Source organism: Thamnophis sirtalis, unplaced genomic scaffold (assembly GCF_051295495.1).
Source record: "Thamnophis sirtalis isolate CommonGarterSnake01/CBP01778 unplaced genomic scaffold, rThaSir2_p1.2 scaffold_2, whole genome shotgun sequence".
NCBI lineage: Eukaryota > Metazoa > Chordata > Lepidosauria > Squamata > Natricidae > Thamnophis > Thamnophis sirtalis.
In genome coordinates, this window is record NW_028261382.1 from 38069982 (window position 1) to 38094329 (window position 24348).

At 48.3% G+C, this 24348-nt stretch overlaps 1 protein-coding gene across 1 annotated transcript; it reads left to right on the forward strand.

Annotated features, from left to right (window-relative positions):
• Positions 1-38: 38 nt before the first annotated feature.
• On the forward strand, positions 39-24348 carry GPR107 (G protein-coupled receptor 107). The gene is made up of 18 exons (XM_087704933.1): positions 39-191; positions 6262-6381; positions 6620-6670; positions 7651-7739; positions 8133-8230; positions 8443-8483; positions 9063-9119; positions 10504-10605; positions 11414-11547; positions 12597-12672; positions 13546-13619; positions 14730-14847; positions 15799-15929; positions 16742-16785; positions 19369-19418; positions 19629-19712; positions 23067-23188; positions 23753-24348. The coding sequence occupies exons 1-18, from the start codon at positions 63-65 to the stop codon at positions 23850-23852; spliced, it is 1620 nt and encodes a 539-aa protein (XP_087561059.1). The 5' UTR covers positions 39-62; the 3' UTR covers positions 23853-24348.

Sequence of the window (24348 nt, forward strand, 5' to 3'; positions counted from 1 at the left end):
GGCGGCGGTGACCTCTAACCCCGGAAGAGGGCGTCCGGGGCGATGTTGACGCTGGAGTGAAGATGGCGGCGGGAGGGAGCGGCGGCGGCGGCGGCGGTTCCGGCTTCCTCTGCCGGCTCCTCCTGGCCCTCCTGGTCGGGCTGCTCTCGGGGGGGCCCGCGCAGGCCCGGCTCCACCATCTCACCCTCAAGGTAGGAGGACGAGGGGGGCCTTTCCCCGCCCCGCCCGGAGTCCCCAGCCCCATCATCCCCAGCCTGGAATCCCGTCAGTCTGGTACACCCAGCCCCATCATCCTTGGCTGGGTTGCTTTACGTCCCTTCCGCCCTAAAGGCCATCGCCCCCAGCCTGGAATCCCTTCTACCTCATCTCCCATCATCCCCAGCTGAATCCTATCAGGCTGGTACACCCCAATCCCATCATCCTTGGCTGGGTTGCTTTAGGACCTTTCTACCCTGAAGGCCATCGTCCCCAGCCGGGAATCCCTTCTTATACTTCATCCCCATCAGCTGAGTCCCTTCAGGCTGGTACCCCCCAGTCCCATCATCCTTGGCTGGGTTTCTTTAGCACTGTTGTACTTCAGTCACCATCAGCCCCAGTCTGGAACATCCCCGTCCCATCCTACTTTGCTAGATTCCTCTTTAGGACATTTGTATCCCGACAACCATCCTCCCCAGCTGACTTCCTTCAGGTTTGTAGTTCCAATCCCATCACCCCCAACCTGGAATCCTTTAGTGCTGTTGCACTCCAGTCCCATCACTCTTGGCTGGATTCCTTTAAGATTGTTGTACCCCAACCCCCATCATCCCTGGCCTAGAATCTCTTGAGGCTGTTACCCTCCACTCCCACCTTCCCCAGCCCAATCTCTTTAGGCTGGTACCTCCTAGCCCCATCATCCTCATCTGGATCCCTTTAGGACTCCTCCACCCCAACCACCATCATCCTCAGCCTGAAGTACCTTCAGAGTACTCAGCCCCATCTTCCCCAGCTGGAATCTCCTCAGTCTGGTGTCTTCCAGCCTCCCTGGATTCTCCACTCCCACCTTCCCCAGCCCAATCTCCTCAGCCTGGTACCTCCTAGTCCCATCATCCACCTATGGATTCCTTTAGGGCTGTTCTACCCCAACCACCCTCATCCCCACCAGAGTCCCTTCAGGCTGGTACTCCCCAGACTATCATCCTTTAGGATTTGGAAACTTGATCTGACAAGACTTTTATCCAACCTCATCACTATCAAATATCCGGTCAAATCTTATCTACTAGCAAGAATTTGCAGAAACGAAGCAACTGGCAGGAGTTGAATCACCCAACTTTAAACGTACTCTTTAAAAGTCAACTTTTTTGGCACGTGTCCATGGAAGGCATCATTTCTTAAATTACCACTTAGAGCAGTGTTTCTCAACCTTGGTGACTTTAAGTCCTGTGGACGTCAACTCCCAGAATCCCCCAGCCAGCTGTGCTGGCTGGGGGATTCTGGGAGTTGACGTCCACAGGACTTAAAGTTGCCAAGGTTGAGAAACACTGACTTAGAGTGTCTTTCAAATAAAATGTCTAGCAAGACTGTGCAAGTGGAAATACTCCGGATGAGCCTTCTGTTTGTTCATGCTTCATTTATCTGTATCTGTCACCATCATCATCTTCTAATGACACCATTAAAAGATGAGGTGAAATGTCTGGGCAACTGAATGGAGCTGAGTGTTTACTGGCCAGATGCCCTTCCTGTTGCCAATGTGGAGTTTTGTTTGGCAGATATATTCTCATCGTGCCCAGAGAGAGAAATATCTGCCTCTACCTAGGCTCAAACTCACAGCCTCCTGATTGGGAGGCGAGATCTCCACCTCTAAGCTACCGCACCACTCACATTTATCTATATTTGTGACACCGCTTAATTTTAAAATTTCTAGCTGGGAATTAAGTTGATCCGCTACTATTTTAGCAGGTTGTTTCATATCAAACTCTTTTTGAAATCCTTGAATTGTAAAAGCTGTAACTAGGCAGCGGTTTCCTTAGTCCTCGGATACAGGTTTCCTTAACTTCATAACTGCAATTCTCAGGAAATACATGTCCTATCCTGAAAGAACAGTCAGCACCTGAAACATGTTAAGGTTGTTTATTTTAACGCACCAGTGACTGTGTTTAGAATACAGCTTTCTTTTCAGCTCCCAAGTCTTAACCATTGAAATTGGAAATATTCTCTTTTATCTTTTGCTCAGAACATTCAGTGAGTCTTTGTTGACATTAGCCAGAACTTTTAATCTTGTAATTTATCACTTCAGCATTTGATATTGTTGCTGGAGGGGAAAAATACGTTGGTATGTCACCATATTTGTGATGAGTTGGCAGTATTGTGAAATATTCCTTTTCTGAACTAAAACAACTTTGGGTTTGTTTTTGTTTTTTGTGGTAGACTTAACTTTTTTTAGGAAAGCTATTATTTTTGGGAAAGCTGTGGCAAATCTAGATAGCATCCTAAAAAGCAGAGACATCACCCGGCCAACACAAGTACATATCGTCAAGGCGATGGTTTCCCCAGTTGCAAAGGATGGGTGTGAAGGTTGGACCACAAGGAAGGCTGAGTGCCAATGAATGGAGGCCTTTTAACTCTTGTGCTGGAGAAGGCTCCTACGAATCCCTGAAGAGGAAACTCAAATGCTTTGGCCACCTAATGAGAAGGAAGAAGGACTCCCTGGAGAAGAGCCTCATGCTGGGAAAGATGGAGGGCAGAAGAAGAAGAAGAAGAAGAAGGGGACGGCAGAGAAGGAGGGGGCTGGATGGAGTCACCGAAGCAGCGTGAGCATCAGTGGACTCCAGAGGATGGGAGAGGACAGGAAGACTTGGAGGAACATTGTCCCCGGGGGTCGCGATGGGTCGGACACAACTTTGCAACTACCAACAACATTTTTTTAAAAAAATTGGAATTTCACAGATATCTTGTATCTTAATTTTGCAATGGTTCTTGGTTTTGATGGGCATATAAAACTTGATTTTGTGCCGGACATTGTGAGGATTGGTCTGCTAGAAATCTTACGAATACCCTAGAAAGCTGTCAGCCTTCCTTAGACAGACCTGATGGAAAAGGAACTAATTCTAATTTATTCCATAAATTTATACCTCAACAAAATCTTTTAAATTTAAACCAGTTAGTCCCTTTTATTTAAACAGTCAAAAGACGAACAGAGATAGATGCAAGCATTTCGTATCGACTCATCGGTACCTACATTACAATAACACGGTTAAAATCCGCCTGTAATATAAGATCTAGCAAGAAGGTTAATTAATTAAGCCTATAATTTATGCAGGGAAGCATACAAATCTTTTTAAGTCTGAAAGCGAAAATCCCCCACTGTCTCTTTTACAGTCTGGGGACTGTTAAGGAAATTCCTTTCTGAGTTTCTTCTTTCTCTGCCCGTTATGCAGCTCTGGGCTATTCCCTCCCTTATCTGATCATTCCCTAAGCAGCCTCTCCTCCTCCCACCTCTCAGGTCCTTCCCATGTCCTACCGCAGAAGCAGTACTGCCCTTGATTTACTCCCTGTTGCTTCCTCAGCGTCTTAAGTCGCAGACCTGAATAAATATGAAGGGAATCCGACTGAGCTTCTGAAGTTAGGAATATGTATTCCGTGGAGAGCTCAGTCTGGATTCCCAGGAGGAGGGAGGGGCTGCGTTCCCGGGGACCAAGAGACAGAGAAGCTTAGATGAGGAAGGCGGTTCAGACGGCTCCTCCTTAGAGTATATTTATAGTGGCGCAAGCGCTTGCTTTAGTTGGGCAAGATTTCTGCCTGGAGGTGAGGAATGAAGGAAGGAAACTGCTCAGGATGGCATTCTGCCTCTCTTCCTTTGGCCTTGCAGCCTGACATAATTGCAGGCATAAGCTGAAAAGACTCCTGCTGAATCAGGACAGGCATTCAGCGTCTCTTCGTATTGCAGTTAATTGTCAGGTGCAAATAACCAGGAGCAATTTTTTGGGGGGGGGGAGGAGGGGGAGGCTTCAAAGCAACATTATTGTTGCAACCTAAATGCAACAATCTACTCAGCTGATGGCTAAACTTGTGTTAGGTAAGGGTCAACGGGATTGACAGCGGTCTGGACTCTTGGGTTGTAGCTGCGCAGCAGTTCCGCCTGCTCATTTCCTACAATACAGGTAGTCCTCGACTTAACAACAGTTCGTTTAGTAACTGTTCTGACCGAGGCTTCCCAAGAGCATGAAGCAAACTCCTGGTCCCGACAAAACCCCCTGTTATTAATTGACTGTGGATTCTGCTCATTCACCTCCAGCAAAGTCTTTCAAAGGAGGATTTACGGTCACAGACCTTCTCTGGCTTGGAGAGCTGCCAGGCCCATATCTGCAGAACTTGGCAAGGAGTCTCGGAGAGTCATGAACCAATTAAGGAACTAATTGCCTCCTGCAAACTCCACTCCCCTTTCGCTCCTCTTTTATTCCCTCTGGGAGGGGCCATTCACTGTCCACCTGTGGCCTTACTCCCAAGTCCACCCCTGTTCTTTAGCTCTTCCCTTCGTCTGGCCACTCTGCGCATGGGCACACTGGGCTCCAGCTGTTCCTCTGCCTCACCGATATCTGACTCTAAAGGCAGCTGATGACTGTCATACATCCCTGGCCCCCTCTCTGCCTCCGACACAGAGCCCTCCTCAGAGCCTTCCCCAGACTCCAGGACTGGCCCATCTTCCTCCCCAACCTCTTCACTCTCTGAATCTCCTGCCAGCTCTGCTGGCCGCTGGGGGCCACACCACCACGTTACTAACTTAAGAACTGCAGTGATTCATTTAACATCGGTGGCAAGAAGAGGCGTAAATAGGGCCACGCTCGCTTTATGACTCTCTTGCTTTGCAACAGAAATCTGAGACCCCTTGTTTGTCCTACGTCGAGAGGACTATTTGGGTCTAAACCTTGCCCTTCCTAAATTTGTACAGGGAGATTTACCGATGGGCTCCAAGGGAAGTTTTCTTTGAATGTCCCCTTCGGGGAACCAGACTCCAGAACTGGCCCAGGTTCCTCCCCAACCTCCTCACTCTCCGAATCTGCTGCCAGCTCTGCTGGCCGCTGGCATGGGCCACAACACTGTTCCAAATTACAACAGGGAGGTGTTTTGAGTATCTTCTTTACATTGACATTGTGTTTGAAGGACTCCGGAAGGCAACCTTGAGGCCGTTCAGGTCGTTCTCCTTGTTAACTAGAGTTGCCACTAATAAAGATGAGTGGAGGATTGTCCTAGCTCTCTCTGTCTGTCTCTCTCTCTCTCTGTGTGTCTCTCTCCCTCCCTCCCTCTCTCTCTCTCTCTCTCTCTCTCTCTCTCTCCATCTCTCTCCGTCTCTGTCTGTCTCTGGCCCATGTTCTCCATAATCAGGTCACTTGGAAGTCCCACCAGAATTTTCGATGTCGTGGAATGAGAGTCTCTGGTGAAGGGACCACGTTCTCCAAACCCCGCCAGATGGTGGCTCATCAGGGGCCTCGTCCTCCTGGCAGATCTTAGGAGATTTGTGTCATTGTACGAGGAGGTGATTAGTGTGCCTAATTATAACACAGATGGCCAGAGGGCAGCCTAGCTGGTGACTTTCAGGCTTGATGAAGAGCCCTGGTGGTTCCTCTCTCGCCTCCCCCGAAACCTCCGTCTTTCATGATCCTCTCAAAACAAACAAGCCAAAAGCCAACTCTGGACGCTGACTTTGAACCCAGGACAATAAAGACCCCGGGGTTCATTTTGCCTTTCATGCTGCCGTAAAGGTGGGCTCTCCCCAAAATGTGACCGGGGGGAGAGGGCAGCCGTCAGAAGTTCAAAACTGGGTTGTAAGTAAACCCTGGGAAGGTCCATTGTAACTCTGAACTGTCACTAAGTGACTGGTCATAAGTAGAGGACTACCTGTATTTAGAAATCAGCTGCTGCTCATAGGCTTCCCATAGTTAGAAGAAGAGGAGGAGGGCGAGAAGAGGAGGAGAAGGAGAAGAAGCAGAAGAGGAGGAGGAGGAGGAGGGGATCACTGTGGGAGGTTCTTGGTGCTCTCTGAGTCTGGTGGTTTTTTTGCAGGCATTGCATTACCCAAATAGATAATATCATCAAACCTTCTCCCCCCCCCTTCCTTATAGCACTGATGATGTTACCCAGCTTGGTAATGAAACGTCTGCAAGAAAACAACCAAACTCGGAGACCCCCAAGTACTCCAAAGAGGGGCTGTTTTGTGCTCCCCACCCACCCACCCGCTTCATCTACGAGACCCCTCTAAATAAAATTGCGTTTCCTCCTCTCTTCCAGGATGACCTGCGTCAGAAAGTGCACCTCAACACATTTGGCTTCTTCCAGGATGGATTCATGAAGGTCACAGTCAGCAACCTCTCGGTCAAATCCCTGGGGGACAGCGACAAAGACATTCAGGTAAGGTCCCTGCTGGCCAGAGTCCGTCACACAGCTCTGGAGGGCCGACTAAGGGGGGACATTCAAATTCGAACTCGCTCTTAGCCCCCTAAGAGTGCCCGGTCTTCAGAAGAAATCAGCAGGCTTCCTTGGTGAATTGGATCTTAAACTCCTCCCTCCTTGTGTCTGATGCTTTTTCAAAACCTGGAGGCAGCCTTGAATATTAACCCTTTGTTCTCCGTTACAAATCTGTTTCCAGGTGGGCTTCAGCCTAGATCGAACACAGAATGATGGATTTCCCACTTACCTGGTAAGAAAGTACAGTCCCACCTGGATACCCAGCTGCTCTGAAAATCTTAGAATTTGGTCCTTGACGCATTTTTGACAAAAGTTGACAAATTGACATAGCCTTAGTGAGGTGGGGAACTTGAAATGGCCAAATACAAACGTACTTTCCAAGTAGGCAGCTATCTGAATTTACAACTGCCAAAACATCTTAGGGAGACATTTACGCGAGTGAGATTCGAACCGCTCGACACAATGGTCATGTAGGGGAGATTCCACTCTATACACCCTACAATGAGCCTCTCTGCATTTGTGGAGCGTCAGAGGTAGAGGACCTGGCTCACGCCCGATTGGGCTGTTGCTTGTAGAAGGAGGTGAGGGGCAGAGACCTTGGTCCATATAGCAAACGGATCCCCCCTTGGGATCCCCCTATCAAAACAACTTTCTTTATGTGCAGCCAGAACTGGGAAATAACATTCAACACAGCCACAGTCCTTCAACAAAATGGGTCGGTTGAGATCTGAGATACGTGGGACTGATTGGGGTAGATTGCAGGGGGTGACACCGAAATGTAATTTTATCATATTTTATATCTTAAATTATATATTTTATTCCAATTTCATTTTAAATCGTATTTTATCAAATTCCATTTTATATTGCTTTTATCAAAATTTAGTAGTAATTTGTTTCTGGAACTTTGCCTTTGATATGGCCCCAAGGATTGATCAATAAAGACTCAATGTCCATCACCAAAGTTGACAAATTTTGCCCTGGTACTCGTCATCTTTCTGATACTGGACACGCAAGCTTGGAACTTGTTGTTGTCGGTGTCCTTGTGACTCGCTACCCTTTCCAGCCACAACAGAGGGCCACACATTAGTCACATGGTAGTGGCCGTAAGTTGAGGATTGCACCGAGACCAGCTGAATTTAAAAGCCATTTGGGGCTGTTTAATTGAAAAGGATTCATCCTCATCCAATAAGCTTCTCTTTCTTTTTCGGGCAGAATGAAAAAGTGGATTATTGCGTCTTGAATCAAAAGCCAAACCACGAAGTCTTGGTCATCATTTTGCTCCTGGATTTCTCCAAGAAGCTGTAAGGAACCTCGGGGCAATTGTGGGGGGGGGGGGATGGCTGGGGAATTCTGTGGGGGGAGTCGCAGTCCCATTTTGGTGAGGTGCCCTAAAAGGAAAGAATTTGAAAGATCGCTCAAGTTAATTTGAGAATTAAAAGCATGCCAGAGTCACCCGTGCTCCAGGAGGACAAATTGAATCAATCTGTTCAAGAAGTGTAATTAGAAAAAAAAAAAGATCAATAAGCCGATGTCTCGTCTTGGAATAAACGCTGCGTGTGGATGCAAATTAAATTGGAAGAAGTAACTATGCAACATTGGGAACCTCAGTTGCTCTTGTCCTTTCCTTCCTTCTCTCTCTTTTTGGCCTCTCTCATCCAGCATTTGATGGCCGTCTTTGTCATTGTCGCCCGCAGGGTCAAAGTGAAGTTTGAAAACAAAGCTCCACAGTTGCCTGAAATTGTCTTCGGCGAATCCCAAGCAACGGGTCCTCCAGGACTTTCAGAGAAATCCGGTAAGCATCCTGTCGGGGTCCCCCTCCCCCCCCAGGGAGGATGGCACTTCCTTTGTGGCGTGAAATAAGAATGAAGAGAAGCCAGGAATTCACCCAGGGCAGGGGCAGAGCCGTCTGTGGAGATTCTCCAGATCGTGGGTGCCCCAAACTAAAATATCCCCCCCTCCCCCTTGCTGAAATTGTCTCTGATGTCCTTTATCTTCGCCTTTTAGAACCAAAGCAGCCGCTTAAGGACAACACGACGGAAGTCCAGGTAAGCAGCAGCTGGATGCTGGATGGAAGGAGTCATGTTCCTTTCCCCATCCTGCTACATGCGACGCTCAAAATTGCCCAGCTTGGGAATTCTGGGAGTTGAAGTCCAGCAACGCTGCCATGGAGGCTACCACCCACTTGCTTTTTAAAGTTTAAAATCCTTTTTTTAATTTTTTTTCTTTATTTCATTGCCTCCCCCCCCCCATAACCCCAATCGCTGGCACTGTTGTTGGGGAGGCTCCACGGATTAAACTAGGTTTAATCTATCCTTGTCCTCAGGTGCTTTGGAGAACAGATTGAGCCCCTGCACTTTCTGGCAGCCCCTGAGATATCGGAAGACTTCTATCATGTCTCCCCTGGTCCTTCTTTTCATTAAACTAGACATACCCAGTTCCTGCAACCGTTCCTCATATGTTTTGGCCTCTGTTTCCCCTAATCCTCTTTGTTGCTCTTCTCTGCACCCTTTCCAGAGTCTCCACATCTTTTTTATAACATGGTGACCATAATTCATACCTGTTGCTTCCGATTTGATTTGGCGTAACCATAAAACCTGGTGATAATTTTGTTTTTTATCCACCAGGCGCCTGCTGAGCGAACGCACCCAATGCAAAGCGGGAACAATAGTTTTTCATTCCAGGTAGGTGGTTTCTGTTCCTCTCCATTCCTTATGAAGCCTGAGCCGAGGTGGCGCAGTGGTTAAATGCAGCACTGCAGGCTACTTCAGCTGACTACAGTTCTGCAGTTCGGCTGTTCAAATCTCACCGGCTCAGGGTTGACTCAGCCTTCCATCCTTCCGAGGTGGGTGAAATGAGGACCCGGATTGTTGGGGGCGATATGCTGACTCTGTAAACCGCTTAGAGAGGGCTGAAAGCCCTATGAAGCGGCATATAAGTCTAACTGCTATTGCTATTGCTATCGAGCTTGAAACGGCCAGTCTGTGTGTGCGTACACTCCACTCCTCCCAAGTGGACTGAACGGCAACCGTTTCCTCAAAGAGGAAAATGAAATACATTTGAAACTTGAACCGGCCCCTTTGTGTCCTGCCTTGCAGGCTGTGTAAAAACACCCACCCAGCTTTTTGTCTGCCAAGGATTCTCTGACTTGTCTTTTCAGTCATATTTCTGCACCTCATTATTTGGCTCTGCCCACATAGGTTGTTGGATTGCTGCTTCTGTTTGCCTTTTATTTTTCTGTTTGTCCTTGACTTACTACTGTAATAGAGCCCGGAGTTTCTGTCCTATACCATGACGGTTGTAAGTCAAGGCAATTTCATTGTATTTATTTTGTACAATGACAATAATGATTATAAAGATTATACTTACCCACTGGGCTGACTCCCTTTTATGATTTTTCCTGCCACGGTTGTTAATGAATCCCTGCTAAGCTGGTAGATTGGTTCCACCACAAAACCGCGGACAACAAAATCGCGGTCGATGAAAGCGCGTATGTGATGTCATCACAGCGCGACAAAAAAGATCGAAAAATGTAAAAATAAAGCTAAAACCTTCCCCTAACCCCCCCAAACCTAACCCTAAACCTAACCCTAAACCTAACCCTTAACGTAACGAAAAACCTAACGCTAACCCTTAACCTAACCCTAAACGTAACGCTAACGCTCTAACCCTAACCCTCTAACCCTAACCCTTAACCTAACCCTAACCCTTAACGTAACGAAAAACCTAACGCTAACCCTTAACCTAACGCTAAACGTAACGCTAACGCTCTAACCCTAACCCTCTAACCCTAACCCTTAACCTAACCCTTACCTTTATGTGAATCGGCTTGCTGTAATTTAATTTTTATTTCAATTTTTCGATCTTTTTCGTCGTGTTGTGATGGCGTCACATACGCGATTTCGTCGTCCGCGCTTTTGTGGAACGCGGTTTTGACGGGTCACGAGTAGATTAACTGCATTTATTTTGTGTTACTGTGCTTTTATTGTGGAGGAATTTTATTGGTTGCGCTTGTTCATCCAAAGTCAAAGCCAAGGTCATCCCTTCTTCCTTCTGTGTCCTTTTCAGTTCACCATCAATTCAAAGGAACAAGAAGGACTTTACAGTCTTTATTTCCACAAGTGCACCCTGGGGAATGTGCGGACTGAAGATGCTTCCTTCAGCCTGGATGTAAGTTTTTTTTCTCTTGCTCTTTTCCTTCCAAGAATCAGGAATCGGATTCCTCATGGGCCTTTCATTGTCCCCAGGTGAAACTCCTCATCAAATGTCTCTCTGTCTGTCTGTCTTATCTCTCATTTCATCTACCTATCCATCCATTCACCCACCCACCCATCATCCATCCATCCATTTGTCCATCTATCTGCCATTTTCTCGAGGTCTTGTTCTAAACACCTGTGGAATCCATCCACCCACCCATACATCTAATGCAGTGTTTCTCAACCTTGGAGGTTTTAAATCCTGTGGACTTCAACTCCCAGAATTCCCCAGCCAGCTGTGCTGGCTGGGGGATTCTGGGAGTTGAAGTCCACAGGATTTAAAGCCTCCAAGGTTGAGAAACACTGATCTAATGTGTCCGTCTGTCTATCCATCCATCCTGTATTGCGTTCACCTTGCCCGAAGACATTGCATAAAATCTCTGTACAAAGCACTCGAACAATAAATAAGGACCTTAAGGTTTTTTTTTATTTAAAAAAAAAATGAATTAAAATAAAACCAAGCAGGATTGTGAGACAGGGAAATCTCTTTGACCCGTATTAACCCTAACCCCTTCACACAACCTCAGTGTTTCTACCAAGGAGCAATTGGCCGGTAATTGCGTGGGAGGGAAACGGTTCCAGATCTCGAACCGTGTTTTCCTGTCGTCGAAGAAATGGATCCTCACGTGACGCAGTCTTCCACCCAGGGTCCCATAACATGCGCTCTTGTATCCTCCCCTTTTTGCTGGATCTTCAAACCGCTTCCTCCTTCCTGCTTGCAGATCGCAATCACGGAGCAGAATCCAAACAGCTACCTCTCCGCTGGAGAAATCCCACTTCCCAAGCTGTACATTTCCATGGCGTTTTTCTTCTTTCTGGCTGGGGTTGTGTGGATCCACACCCTCCGGAAGCTCAGGTACATTCAAAGAGAACTTCCCTTGGAGCCCATCGGCAAATCTCCCTGTAGAAACTTAGGAAGGGCAAGGTTTGTACCCAAATTGTCCTCTCGACAGAGGACAAACAAGGGGGCTCAGATTTCTGTTGCAAAGCAAGAGAGTCATAAAGCGAGCGTGGCCCCATTTTACGGCCCTTCTTGCCACCAATGTTAAATGAATCGCTGCAGTTCTTAAGTTAGTAATGTGGTAGTGTGGCCCGCCAGCAGCCAGCAGAGCTGGCAGGAGATTCGGCCAGTGAGGAGGTTGGGGAGGAAGATGGGCCAGTCCTGGAGTCTGGGGAAGGCTCGGATGAGGGCTCTGTGTCGGAGGCAGAGAGGGGGCCAGGGCCGTCTGGCAGTCATCAGCTGCCTTCAGAGTCAGACATCAGTGGGGCAGAGGAACAGCTGGAGCCTGTTCCCAGTGTGCGCATGTGCAGAGTGGCCAGACGAAGGGAAGAGCTAAAGAACAGGGGTGGACTTGGGAGTCAGGCCACAGGTGGACGATAAATGGCCCCTCCCAGAGGAAATAAAAGGGGCACAAAAGGGGAGTGGAGTTTGCAGGAGACAATCAGTTCGCTTCATTGGTTCCTGACTCAGAGGCTCCTTGCTAAGTTCTGCAGATGTCGGCCTGTCAGCTCTCCAAGCCAGAGAAGGTCTGTGACCGTAAATCCCCCCTCGAAAGACTTTCCTGGGGGTGAATGAGCAGAATCCACAATCAATTAAGAAAAGGGTTTTTTGTCGGGACCAGGAGTCTCCTTCAGGCTCTCGGGAAGCCTCGGTCAGAAACTCTGGCTGTGAAGTGAATCTCGCTTCCTCTTTGACTTTGCTGGTCAGAAAGTCACAAAAAGGGATCACGTGACACACACACACACACACACACACACACACACACACGGGACGTTGCAACCGTCATAAATATGAGCCAGTCGCAAAACAGCTTAATTTTGATCACGTGGCCATGAAGATACTGCAATGGTTGTGATGCCTCAAAGTGTCTCTTGACGTTCAGTTGTCCCATTTTTGTCTTCCAGGGCTGATGTTTTTAAGATCCATTGGCTGATGGCTTTGCTTCCTTTCACCAAGTCCCTTTCTCTAGTCTTCCACGCGGTAGGTTACCTCTGGATTCACTTGTTTCCGTGCCACAGGGAGGAAGAACCATAGGGCTGGAAGGGGCCTCGGAGGTCCTCTAGTCCAGTGTTTTTCAACCTTGGCAACTTGAAGATGCCTGGACTTCAACTCCCAGAATTCCCCAGCCAGCGAATGCTGGCTGGGGAATTCTGGGAGTTGAAGTCCAGGCATCTTCAAGTTGCCAAGGTTGAAAAACACTGCTCTAGTCCAACCCTCCGAAGCATTTGCCTGTTACAGAGTTTGTGGCAACTCGGCAGCTAGACAAAGATAGGGCTTGACTTGCAAAGGGCTCTTTCCTCTCTTCCATCCCTGCCAATCAGCCAGAGTGACTTCCAGGAATTGACGTAAAGCACCTGCAGATTACTTGGCTGTCTCTCCGTCTTTCGTTTCACTCGCTTTATTTAGCAGCAACGCGTTTTCACGTTTTCCACTAGAACGTGGATTCTCCAGACTTCCATTCCCGTAGATAATGGGTGGAAGAAACAACATTTTATTTTGGAATTCCCCCCCCCTCTCCCCCAAGCTGATCGAAATTTAATTAAACAGTCTGAAGTGGCAACATCACTTGTATAATTATTTACCATTTTATGCCCTTTGGCCAGTTGACAAAAAATGACACTTAATGGCATTCTTTTGGATTTAACTAACACCCCCTTTTTACCAATTTGTCAACCAAAATGAAGCTCTCTTTATATTGGATTCCATTTAGATGTTGTTGTTTTGTTTCTTCTTATTTTAGAATTTTGCTAGAAGGGAAGGCTGTTGTAAGGAAGCTTAATAGGGTGACTTAAAAAGCTTAGTGGCTGAATACCAACCTTGGCTCTAACTTCTGCCTTTTTCTTTTCTCCCCAGATCGATTACCACTATATCTCCACGCAGGGCTACCCCATCGAGGGCTGGGCTGTCGTCTATTATATCACACACCTGTAAGTCTCTATAGAGCCTGGTTGCAGATTTAAACCAATCTAGTGTGGGTATCTAGTCAGATGCTGAGCTTGTCGATCAGAGAGGTCGGCTGGTTGGCGGTTCAAATCTCAAGCGCCCTGTAACGGAGTGAGTTCCCGTGACTTGTCCCAGCTTCTGCCAACCGAGCAGTTCGAAAGCACATAAAAAATGCAAGTAGGAAAATAGGAACCACATTTGGTGGGAAGGGAACAGCGTTCCATGCGCCTTTGGCGTTGAGTCATGCCGGCCACATGACCACGGAGACGTCTTCGGATAGCGCTGGCTCTTCGGCTTTGAAACGGAGATGAGCACCACTGCCCCCTAGAGTCGGGAACGACTAGCACAGATGTGCGAGGGGAACCTTGACCTTTACCTTAGTATGAGGTAGTGGCAACTGTGACATCTTAAAAATGGCATGTTGCAGTTTCAAAATGGTTTCTTTTTACACGAGATTGCAGCAAGAAGATTGCCAAAATCTTATGTAATCAATTGGAAAGGCAGCCTTGTGGACCTCTGCTGTGAAGTTGTTAGATTTGTAACTGTCATTTGATTGGCATTTCTGCTCTTGGTTCTTTCGCAACAATCCTTGAAGGTAGGCTGAGCCAAGGGAGGAAAAAGCAGAACTGGTCCAGAGTCACCCAGGAAGCTCCTGTGTCATATGTAGGACTTGATTTATTTATTTGTTGAATTTATATTGCCACCTGTTTGCCCTAAAGGTGATTCAAGGCGGATTGCAGAATATAAAACCACATTTGTCACAATAAAACTAATAATAACTAATCAAATAAATTAACATAGTATAATGTATAATCATTTTAGCCCAAAATGGGACTCTCTTATAAACGTTTAAACCAGGACTTCCAAAGCTCAAGTTGCACCGCATTGAGCCACCGTTCCGGCCCCAGAATAGTACCTGATTCCTTAAAAGTATTATTATTATTATTTTGCATTTGAGTCACATGCTCCACTTTTAAGAGAGGATTGTTGCTGGAAAGTTATCTGTTTTCGCTTGAGGGCTTTGGGGAATTGACGGATGCATCAATCAACCTGTCGCCATTTGTGTCTGTGTGTGTGTGTGTTTTTTCAATCAGGTTAAAAGGCGCCCTGCTGTTCATCACCATTGCTCTCATTGGTACGGGCTGGGCTTTTATTAAGCACATCCTCTCCGATAAGGACAAGAAGATATTCATGATCGTCATCCCGCTGCAGGTGAGGCGGGGCCAGGAGGTTCTCGGCTGGGTTCGTTGTAAGCAGCGTCCCAATTTGTGCAATATTTTAGTTGCGTGGAGTGGGGGCACCTTCTGCAACTCACGATTACGCAACACGCAGCCTCCTTCTCCAGAGACCCCGTGTCTGGGAAGGCAGAAAATATAGGGGGGGGCCCTTGACTTAACGACCGCCACTGAGCCTGAAATTTCCCTCGCTCAGCAAGACTGTTAAGTGAGTTTTGCTACATTTCTACCTCCTCTCTTGCCACCTTTGTTAAGCAAATTGCTGTGGTGCTGTGGTTTTGTTAGGGACACGGCCAGTGGTGGGATTCAAATAATTTAACCAGTTCTCTGCCCTAATAACCGGCTGGGTGGGTGTGGCCATGGCCAGTGGTGGGAGCACTCAGCCTCTTGCTCTTACCTGGGAGCCAAAACACGGCGTGTGGGGACCTCTGGAAGGGGCGTGGGAGGAAGGGGCAGGGCCAGCCAGAAATTCAACACCCGGTTTGCCCCGAACCGGCTGAATCCCACCACTGAACACGGCTGTTAAGTGAACCCAGCTTCCGGCAGAGTTGCCAGGGGAAGCCAAATTCTCTCCGCGACCATATTCATTTGCTTAGCGACTCTAGCGATTGGCTAACAGCAATCACTGCAAAAAAGGTTGTTTTTTTAAAGGTCATAAAATCAGGCATGATTCGTTTTAACGACTGAATCCCTTAGCGATGGAAGTTCCGGTTCCAATTATGGTTATAAATCCGTAAGGGTGTGTGGGTGCGTTAGACAAAGTGCACCTATGGAGGATTTTGTCCGGGGAGAAGCGTTGGGATGAAGTGATTTCAACTCCCCTGTATCAAACAGTCCTTAGACTTATCCAATGTTGCGTCCGGCCTTTTGTCTACAATCAAGCAGAAATTTGCCGCTGGTCAGATTCGCACCGTTTCCCCTTTCCCAGGTCTTGGCAAACGTGGCCTTTATCATCATGGAGTCCACCGAGGAAGGCACGACAGAATACGGGCTGTGGCAAGAGATCCTGTTCTTGGTAGATCTCCTCTGCTGCGGGGCCATCCTGTTCCCCGTCGTATGGTGAGTTTGTGGGAATGGAGGCCGTCGGTTGGGCAACACCCCCCCCCCCAAAAAAAAAAACCTTTGTGAACAAGATATTGTTCTGACCCAAAAAGCAGAGGCAGAGTCCTGGGCCCCACAAAACCCCTTTTGTTAAACGAACGTGAATTCCTCACATTTACCTTCCGTCAAGTCCTGGCAAACAGCCTTTCAAAGGAGTATTTATGACCACAGACCTTATCTATCTTGGAAAGCTGCCAGGTAAATATTTTCCAAATGAGGAGCTGTGGAAGGAAAGGCTGGGCACAGAGTCTCTGAGATTCACGGACAGATCTTCACACTCCTGAAATGAATCTGAATGAACGAATTGTTTCCTGCAAACTCCACTCCCCTTTTGCTTCTCTTTTATTTCCTCTGGGAGGGCCCATTCCTCGTCCCCCTGTGGCCTTACTCCCAAATCGACCCTGATCTTAGATGTTCTTCTGGGAAGAGAAGAATGAGCACACTGGGAAGAGGCTCCAGCTGTTCCTCTGCCTCACGGCTGTCTAGCTCCTTAGGCACCTGATCTCTGCCAGATGGCCTCAGCCCCCTCTCTGCCTCCGACACAGAGCCCACATCAGAGCCTGGCCCGTGCCCCTCCCCAGCCTCACTCTCCAGCTCTGCTGCCAGCGGTGGGGCCCCACCAGATATATTTATTTATGTCCCGCCTTGGTTAAAGCCCAAAGAGAGCTGGGGGCCTTCTAAGGAGATCCCCCATCATTTTCCTAGTCAAGAGTCGGCTTGAAGGATCCTGCCTGGTGGTCTGTCATTAATCCGATTGTTCTCTGTCCTAGGTTGATCCGACACTTACAGGAAGCTTCTGCCACCGATGGGAAAGGCAAGTGCTTGCTCCCCAATTTGGGGGTGTTCGGGAATTCTTGGGGTTCCACCAGGTTTCTGCAGCTCAAAAGTCAGCAGGTATTCACTTCGCCTCCCCTTTTTCTGTCCCTCCCTCCCTCTTTTTCCTTCCTTCCTTTTCCCTTCTCTCCCTCCCTCGTTTCTTCTTTCCCCTTCACTTCTCCTTCCCTGCCTCTTTTCCTTCCTTCCTTCCTTCTTTCCTTCCTTCCTTCCTTCCTGAGCCGAGGTGGCACAGTGGTTAAATGCAGCACTGCAGGCCACTTCAGCTGACTGCAGTTCAAATCTGCAGTTCAAATGTTCAAATCTCACCGGCTCAAGGTTGACTCAGCCTTCCATCCTTCCAAGGTGGGTGAAATGAGGACCCGGATTGTTGTTGGGGGCGATATGCTGACTCTGTAAACCGCTTAGAGAGGGCTGAAAGCCCTATGAAGCGGTATATAAGTCTAACTGCTATTGCTATTGCTATTCCTTCCTTCCTGGTCCCGACAAAACCCCTTTTATTAAACGAATGTGGATTCCTCTCCTTCACCTTCAGCCAAGGCCTGGCAAACAGTCTTTCAAAGGAGTATCTATGACCACAGACCTTATCTATCCTGGAAAGCTGCCAGGTAAATATTTTCCAAATGAGGTGCTATGGAAGGAAAGACTTTGCACAGAGTCTCTGAGATTCACGGACAGATCTTCACACTCCTGAAACAAATCTAATGACTGAAGGAACTAATTGTCTCCTGCAAAAGCCCCCTCCCTTTCGCTCCTGTTTTGTTTCCTATGGGAGGGGCCATTCATCGTCCACCTGTGGCCTTACTCCCAAGTCGACCCTGGTTTCTGAGTTGTTCCCTTCGTCTGTGCACAGTGGGAACAGGCTCCAGCTGTTCCTCTGCCTCACTGATGTCTGATTCTGAAGGCAGCTGATGACTGTCAGATGGCCCTGGCCCCCTCTCTGCCTTCGACACAGAGCCCTCATCATCAGAGCCTTCCCCAGACTCCAGGACTGGCCCATCTTCCTCCCCAACCTCCTCCCTGTCCGAATCTGCTGCCAGCTCCGCTGGCCGGCCACAACACCTTCCTTTGCTTTGAGAGGATGCAGTGGTGGTGTCAGGGTTCCATATAGCCTCCAAAAGTAAATCAGAGTCCGAGGCAAAGGATTCCTCAAAGTTCCCATTGATGAAGAGAGCCATGTTGGCACATCTGGGAAAACCCGAATCTGAAAGCTTCCAGTTGAAAGATCAAGATCCTGACCCCATACCCACGAGTCCATCACACGGTCCAATCTTCCCCTGCCAATTCCTCTCGTACAGCTCCAGCCAGGTCCAGAGGCAAAGATGACCTTGGCTTTCTAAGAAGACTGTTGTTATGGCTACATATCACCCACTCCGTCTAATTCCGCCCTCCCGTTTTCCCACAATAGAAAATGAATAGTGGAAAGTTTGGCAGTCCTGGAACCCAAAAAGAGAAGATGACTGACAGGTCTGACAGCTGGTTGGTTGTCTTTGAGGACTCTGAGCTCAGCTCACGCTTGTCCCAAAAGTATTTTATTTATTTATTTATTTATATTTTATTGGTCTTGTATGCCGCCCACTCCCGAAGGACTCCGGGCGGCTTACAATAAACAAGAGAAGGGGATTAATAGACAAATAGACAAGCAACAATTTAAAATGCACAACATTCATAGTTACCGTGGGGCTGGCTATTTCACAGCCCCCCAGCCTGCCGGAGCAGCCAGATCTTAGTGGCTTTGCGGAAGGCCGGGAGGGTCGTAAGGGTCCGGATCTCCACGGGGAGAGGGCTTTTTCAAGCGGCAGCTGGGCTTCCCTTTCTCTTTCTGGCGACTTCTTGACCTTGATGATGGCTAAGAGATGCCGGCTGCCTCCCGTCACCCGGCCGAGTCCTGGAGACTCCGCCACCATCGCCCTTGAAACTGTCCAGGTGTGGATTTCTCGGGAGGAAGAAAATCGGTAAATGTGAGCCAAGGTTTGTTCTTCCACCTCTCTGGGAGAGAAACCAAGATTCTTATTTATAGATGCACATCAAAACCTTGAATTTCAAGCCGAGGTCAACCAAGGCAGCTAACCTCCAATTTATGAAGAGAGCCATGTTGGCACATCTGGGAAAACCCGAATCTAAAAGCTTCCCGGTTTTCCCCACACAGTTGAAAATTCAAGATGATGCCTTCCAGCTCACAAGTCCTGTCTCCCACTGCCGTGCTGGCAGCTTCCACCCATCCAGTTCCAGTGAGGTGCAGAGACAAAGGATGACCTTGGCTTTCTAGAAAGAATGTTGTTATGGCTACATAGCATCTAACTCCGTGCAAATCCCCCCTCCCATTTCCCCACCATAGAAAAAATGCCTAGGAGAATAATAGAAAGTGTGTGAGGCCAAAGACCCAAAAGAAAAGAAGGCTGCAGGCCTTGACACTTAAGACTGTCTTCACTGGGTGCAGAGACGCCCAGTTTTCTGCCGCCTCTTGTTCTCCCTTCATCTTTCTACAGTGCCCATTGGATGACAGTGCAGCTCATCCTTGCCTGCCTCTTGATTTCCTTTATCTGTGTGTTCTTTCCAGCAGCTGCCATTAACTTAGCAAAGTTGAAGCTCTTCAGGCACTATTACGTCATGGTAAGGAGTTATGGGTGGGCGGGCGGGGGGGTAGGAGGTGGAGGGGGGGGTCCCCTTTGTTTGAAAAAAGATTCCCCTTTAAATGAAAACGGTCATTCTAGATCGACTTGGGTTCTCTGGTGGGCACCGGTGCCTCTGCCCTCTCCTGTATCCCTCTCTTGAGAAGAGATCTCCTGCTCTGGAACTAAACAGCCTCTTCTTTCCCTCCAGATCGTGTGTTATATTTACTTCACCCGCATCATCGCCATCCTCATCAAGATTGCGGTTCCATTCCAGTGGAAGTGGCTTTACCAGGTAGGTTGCCCCGGCCTCCACCACCCTTTTCCTCGGAGTAGGGCACTGTTGGTTTAAAGAAAGGTTCCCAAACCCCCAAGCCGTGGGCAGGTACCCCTCGGTGGCCTGCTAGTCCGTACAGTGAGCAAAGTTTCATCGGCACATGGGTGGGATCTAGTGTTATGGGGCACCAGCAGAGTTGGCAGCAGATTCGGAGAGTGGAGAGGTTGGGGAGGAAGATGGGCCAGTCCTGGAGTCTGGGGAAGGCTCTGATGATGAGGGCTCTGTGTCGGAGGCAGAGAGGGGGCCCAGAGCTGTATGCCAGTTATCAGCTGCCTTCAGAGTCAGACATCAGTGAGGCAGAGGAACAGCTGGAGCCTCTTCCCAGTGTGCGCATGTGCAGAGTGGCCAGATGAAGGGAACAGCTAAAGAACAGGGGTCAACTTGGGAGTAAGGCCACAGGTGGACGGTGAATGGCCCCTCCCAGAGGGAATAAAAGAGGGGTGAAAGAGGAGTGGAGTTTGCAGGAGACAAAATTAGTTCGCTTCATTGGTTCGTAACTCTCAGAGGCTCCTTGCCAAGTTTTGCAAATCTCAGCCTGGCAGCTCTCCAAGCCAGAGAAGGTCTGTGACTGTAAATCCTCCCTCGAAAGCCTTTGCTGGAGGCGAATGAGCAGAATTCACAGTCAATGAATAAAAGGGTTTTTTGTCAGGACAAGGATTTTGTTTCAGGCTCTTGGGGAGCCTCCGTCAGAACAATAAGTGTTATTGCTATTGCCTGTAATTAATTAAGTCAGAGTAAATTAATCAGTTTGCTTCATTGGTTCGTGACTCTCCGAGGCTCCTTGCCAAGTTCTGCAGATTTTATGCCTGGCAGCTCTCCATGCCAGATAAGGTCTGTGACCATAAATCCTCCCTTGAAAGACTTTGCTGGAGGTGAATGAGCAGAATTCACAATTAATAAAAGGAGTTTTGTCGGGAGAAGGAGTTGGCTTCAGGCTCTCGGGAAGCCTCGGTCAGAACACCTAGGTTGTGCATGATTCCACACGCACACACTGGAGGCATTTCTTCTTCTGAAACCAGTCCGCGGTGTCAGGAAAGGTGAATTTTGTTCCACGCTGCGAATCGCCCTCTTCTGCAAAGCATGAGGCTTCTTCGAGCTCTGGTGCTTTCGTCTTCAGGCGTTCAAGGGCGCTCGATGGTTTCCGGCAAAGTCTCTGAAATTGTAGAACCACGAAGAACTGTTTCATTGAACACTCTGCTGACTCCCACCAGGGACGATCTCTCTTGATCCAGAACGGAGGGAAGGTCAGAGAAAGAGGAAAAGCTCGCTTGCACGCTTGAGAGTTTGTGAGCTGAATTCCCCCCCCCCCCCACATCTCAATTTTTTAGGTTTAAAATACAAAATCTGAAAGGAAAAACGAGACAAAACTTAGAGAAAACCATTTAAAAAGTGCAAAAAAATTTAAAAAGACAAAAACACTTATTCTCCCCTCTGGTTGAACCACGGCCGGATCTCTTGTCCCAAGAGAGCAGCTGGGCTTTCTCATTTTTCTTTGAAGACGTTTCGGCCCTTCCCATCCGAGACGCTTCTTCAGTTCTGACTGAATGGCAGGGAGGGGCTGCCTGCCAGGAGCATAAATCCTTCCCTCCCCCACCCATCCGGTCAGAGCCGAAGAAGCTGCTCGGATGAGAAGCGAAACGTCTTCCTAGGAAAGCAAAGGAATTCCAGTTGCACTTGGGAAAAAAGCACCTTTGGGGGCAACCATCTCCATAATGGAAGATGGAGAATCTCCGGAGACATTTAGCTGTGATGAATTTACTGCAACAATCAATAGTTTAAATCTCTCCCCCCCCTTTTGCAAAACAGTTCAGAAATGTTTACAGCAATTTCATTTCATGACCTTTCAAAGTTAAAACATCACCGGGAAAAATGAGTTACGATTTGTCCTGAACTCGGTTTCCCAAAAGCAGGAGGCAGAGTCCTGGTCCCCACAAAACCCCTTTTATTAAACGAATGTGGATTCCTTCACCTTCAGCCAAGGCCTGGCAAACAGCCTTTCAAAGGAGTATTTAGGCCCACAGACCTTATCTAGCTTGGAAAGCTGCCAGGTAAATATTTCCCAAATGAGGTGCAGTGGAAGGAAAGGCTGGGCACAGAGTCTCTGAGATTCACGGACAGATCTTCACACTCCTGAAACGAATCTAATGACTGAAGGAACTGATTGTCTCCTGCAAACTCCACTCCCCCTTCGCTCCTCTTTTATTTCCTCTGGGAGGGGCCATTCATCCTCCACCTGTGGCTTTACTCCCAAGTCGCCCCCTGTTCTTTAGCTCTTCCCTTCGTCTGGCCACTCTGTGCATGCGCACACTGGGAACAGGCTCCAGCTGTTCTTCTGCCTCACTGATGTCCGACTCTGAAGGCAGCTGATAAATGGGATATGGCCCTGGCCCCCTCTCTGCCTCCGACACAGAGCCCTCCCTAGACTCCAGGACTGGCCCAGGTTCCTCCCCAATCTCCTCACTGGCCGAATCGGCTGCCAGCTCTGCTGGAGGCCCCCAACAAGATTGTTTTTCACACACCCGTTGCAGAATATGGTTGTATTTGCTTGTCAAAAGGTTGCAAAAGGACCTTGGGACACTGCAACGGTCATAAGTATGAACCATTTCCGAGTCTCTGGATTTCGATCCCAGGTTCATCAAAGGTCGTAAGAGAGACAAATGGTGGCTAGGCTTTTTTTTCCGGTGCCGTTGTACATAATTTTGGTTTCGGTGGTTGTTCTTTTATTTTTATATTTTCATTGTATGTTTTTCTTCATTTTACTTCACAGTTTCGTCTTTGCTACGGCGATATACCGGTTGTATCGTCACTTTTTAAAATATGCGTGATGTTAGGCATCCTAATTACGACCATTTTCCTCTTATTCATGCAATATAGTCCATAGAAGACACAAAAAATAACAAAAAGAAAAAAAAACATAGAAACTTGATATTATACGACATACTTATATCTGTTGTTTCCATCGTTCTCTATACCAGTATTTCTCAACCTTGTCAACTTGAAGATGTCCGGACTTCAACACCCAGAATTCCCCAGCCAGCCATTCGCTGGCTGGGGAATTCTGGGTGTTGAAGTCCGGACATCTTCAAGTTGACAAGGTTGAGAAACACTGCTCTGTACATTGATCATTCTGTATACTTTGATTTACACTTTTGTACAGTCTGGTAGTATTATTGCAATACAATACGTTTTCTTCTGTGTAGCTTTATACCTCTTATTTACTTCTGGCTCGTTGTACATCACTTGGAACTGTCGTAACTCGAGGACTGCCTCCTATTTCACCTGGCACAATCTTCTCTCTTTCTGTTGTTGTAGCTGCTGCACGAAATGGCAACCTTGATCTTCTTTGTCCTGACCGGCTACAAGTTCAGGCCAGCCTCCGACAACCCTTACCTGCAGCTCTCTCAGGAGGACGACAGTCTCGACATGGAGTCTGTGTAAGTCAGAGCCTGTTCTCCCTCAGGCTTCCCCAGCGGCACAAGGCCGAGTCCTCGTCCCCAGCAGCCCCTTTGATTGAATGGGCAGCGAGTCCCTCTCCAGCAAAGTCTCTCCTCCCCCACCGCCTTTCAAGAGAGTTCACAATTAACTGACCTTGATCAGGCTTGGGACATGGTGGCTCAGCGGCTAAGACGCTGAGCTGGTCGATCAGAAAGATCTGCTGTTCGGCAGTTCGAATCCCTCGTGCCGCGTAACGGAGGGAGCTCCCGTGACTCGTCCCACCTTCTGCCAACCTAGCAGTTTGAAAGCAGGTAAAAAGTGCAAGTAGAAAAAATAGGGACCACCTTTGGTGGGAAGGGAACAGCGTTCCATGAACCTTGAGTCATGCCGTCCACATGACCACGGAGACGTCTTCGGACAGCGCTGGCTCTTGGGCTTTGAAACGGAGATGAGCACCATCGCCCCCTAGAGTCAGGAGCTCAGAGCAGGACAGAAATATCCCCCCCCCCCCCACATCTCTGAATAAAGTCCTTTTTTTCTTTCTTTTTGCCCTTGCTTCCCAGGGTAACAACCTCGGGTGTCATGGAGGGCATGAAGAAAGTCAAGAAAACGGCGGCCAATGGCTCAGCAGAGCCCCACGGCGAGAGAGAAAGCGCCGCGTGATGGACTTGGCCTCCTCCTCCTCCTCTCCTTTTCGACACACACACCTCCTGTCTTCTCCCTCCCTCCTCCCTCCCTCTCCCCCCTTTTAGAACGAGGCAGCACTTTTTTTCCAGAGACCTGTAATTTATTGATCCTTGCCTTCCCTCCCTCCATGGCACAGGAGCAAAAAAAACGACCTTCCCAGTGTAAAAAGAAACACACACACACACAGACGTTGGGCTTGGGCGGTGGTGGGTGGATAAAGGATAAAAATACAGCCAGGAAAAGAGAATCCGAAAGGCGATTTTTGTCCCTCTTGTCTTTTCTTCTGGTGCCTAAGCGGAAAGGTGGAAGGACGGAGGATGGTGGCGGCTTTCTTTCTTTCTTCCTTTTTAAAGAAAAGTCTTTTTACTCCTCTCTCTCCCTCTCTTTCCTTCTCCCTCCTCCTCCCTCCCTCCTCCATGTCCCTCTCTCCCTCCTCCTCTCTCTATCTCCATCCTCTCCCTTTCTTTCTCCC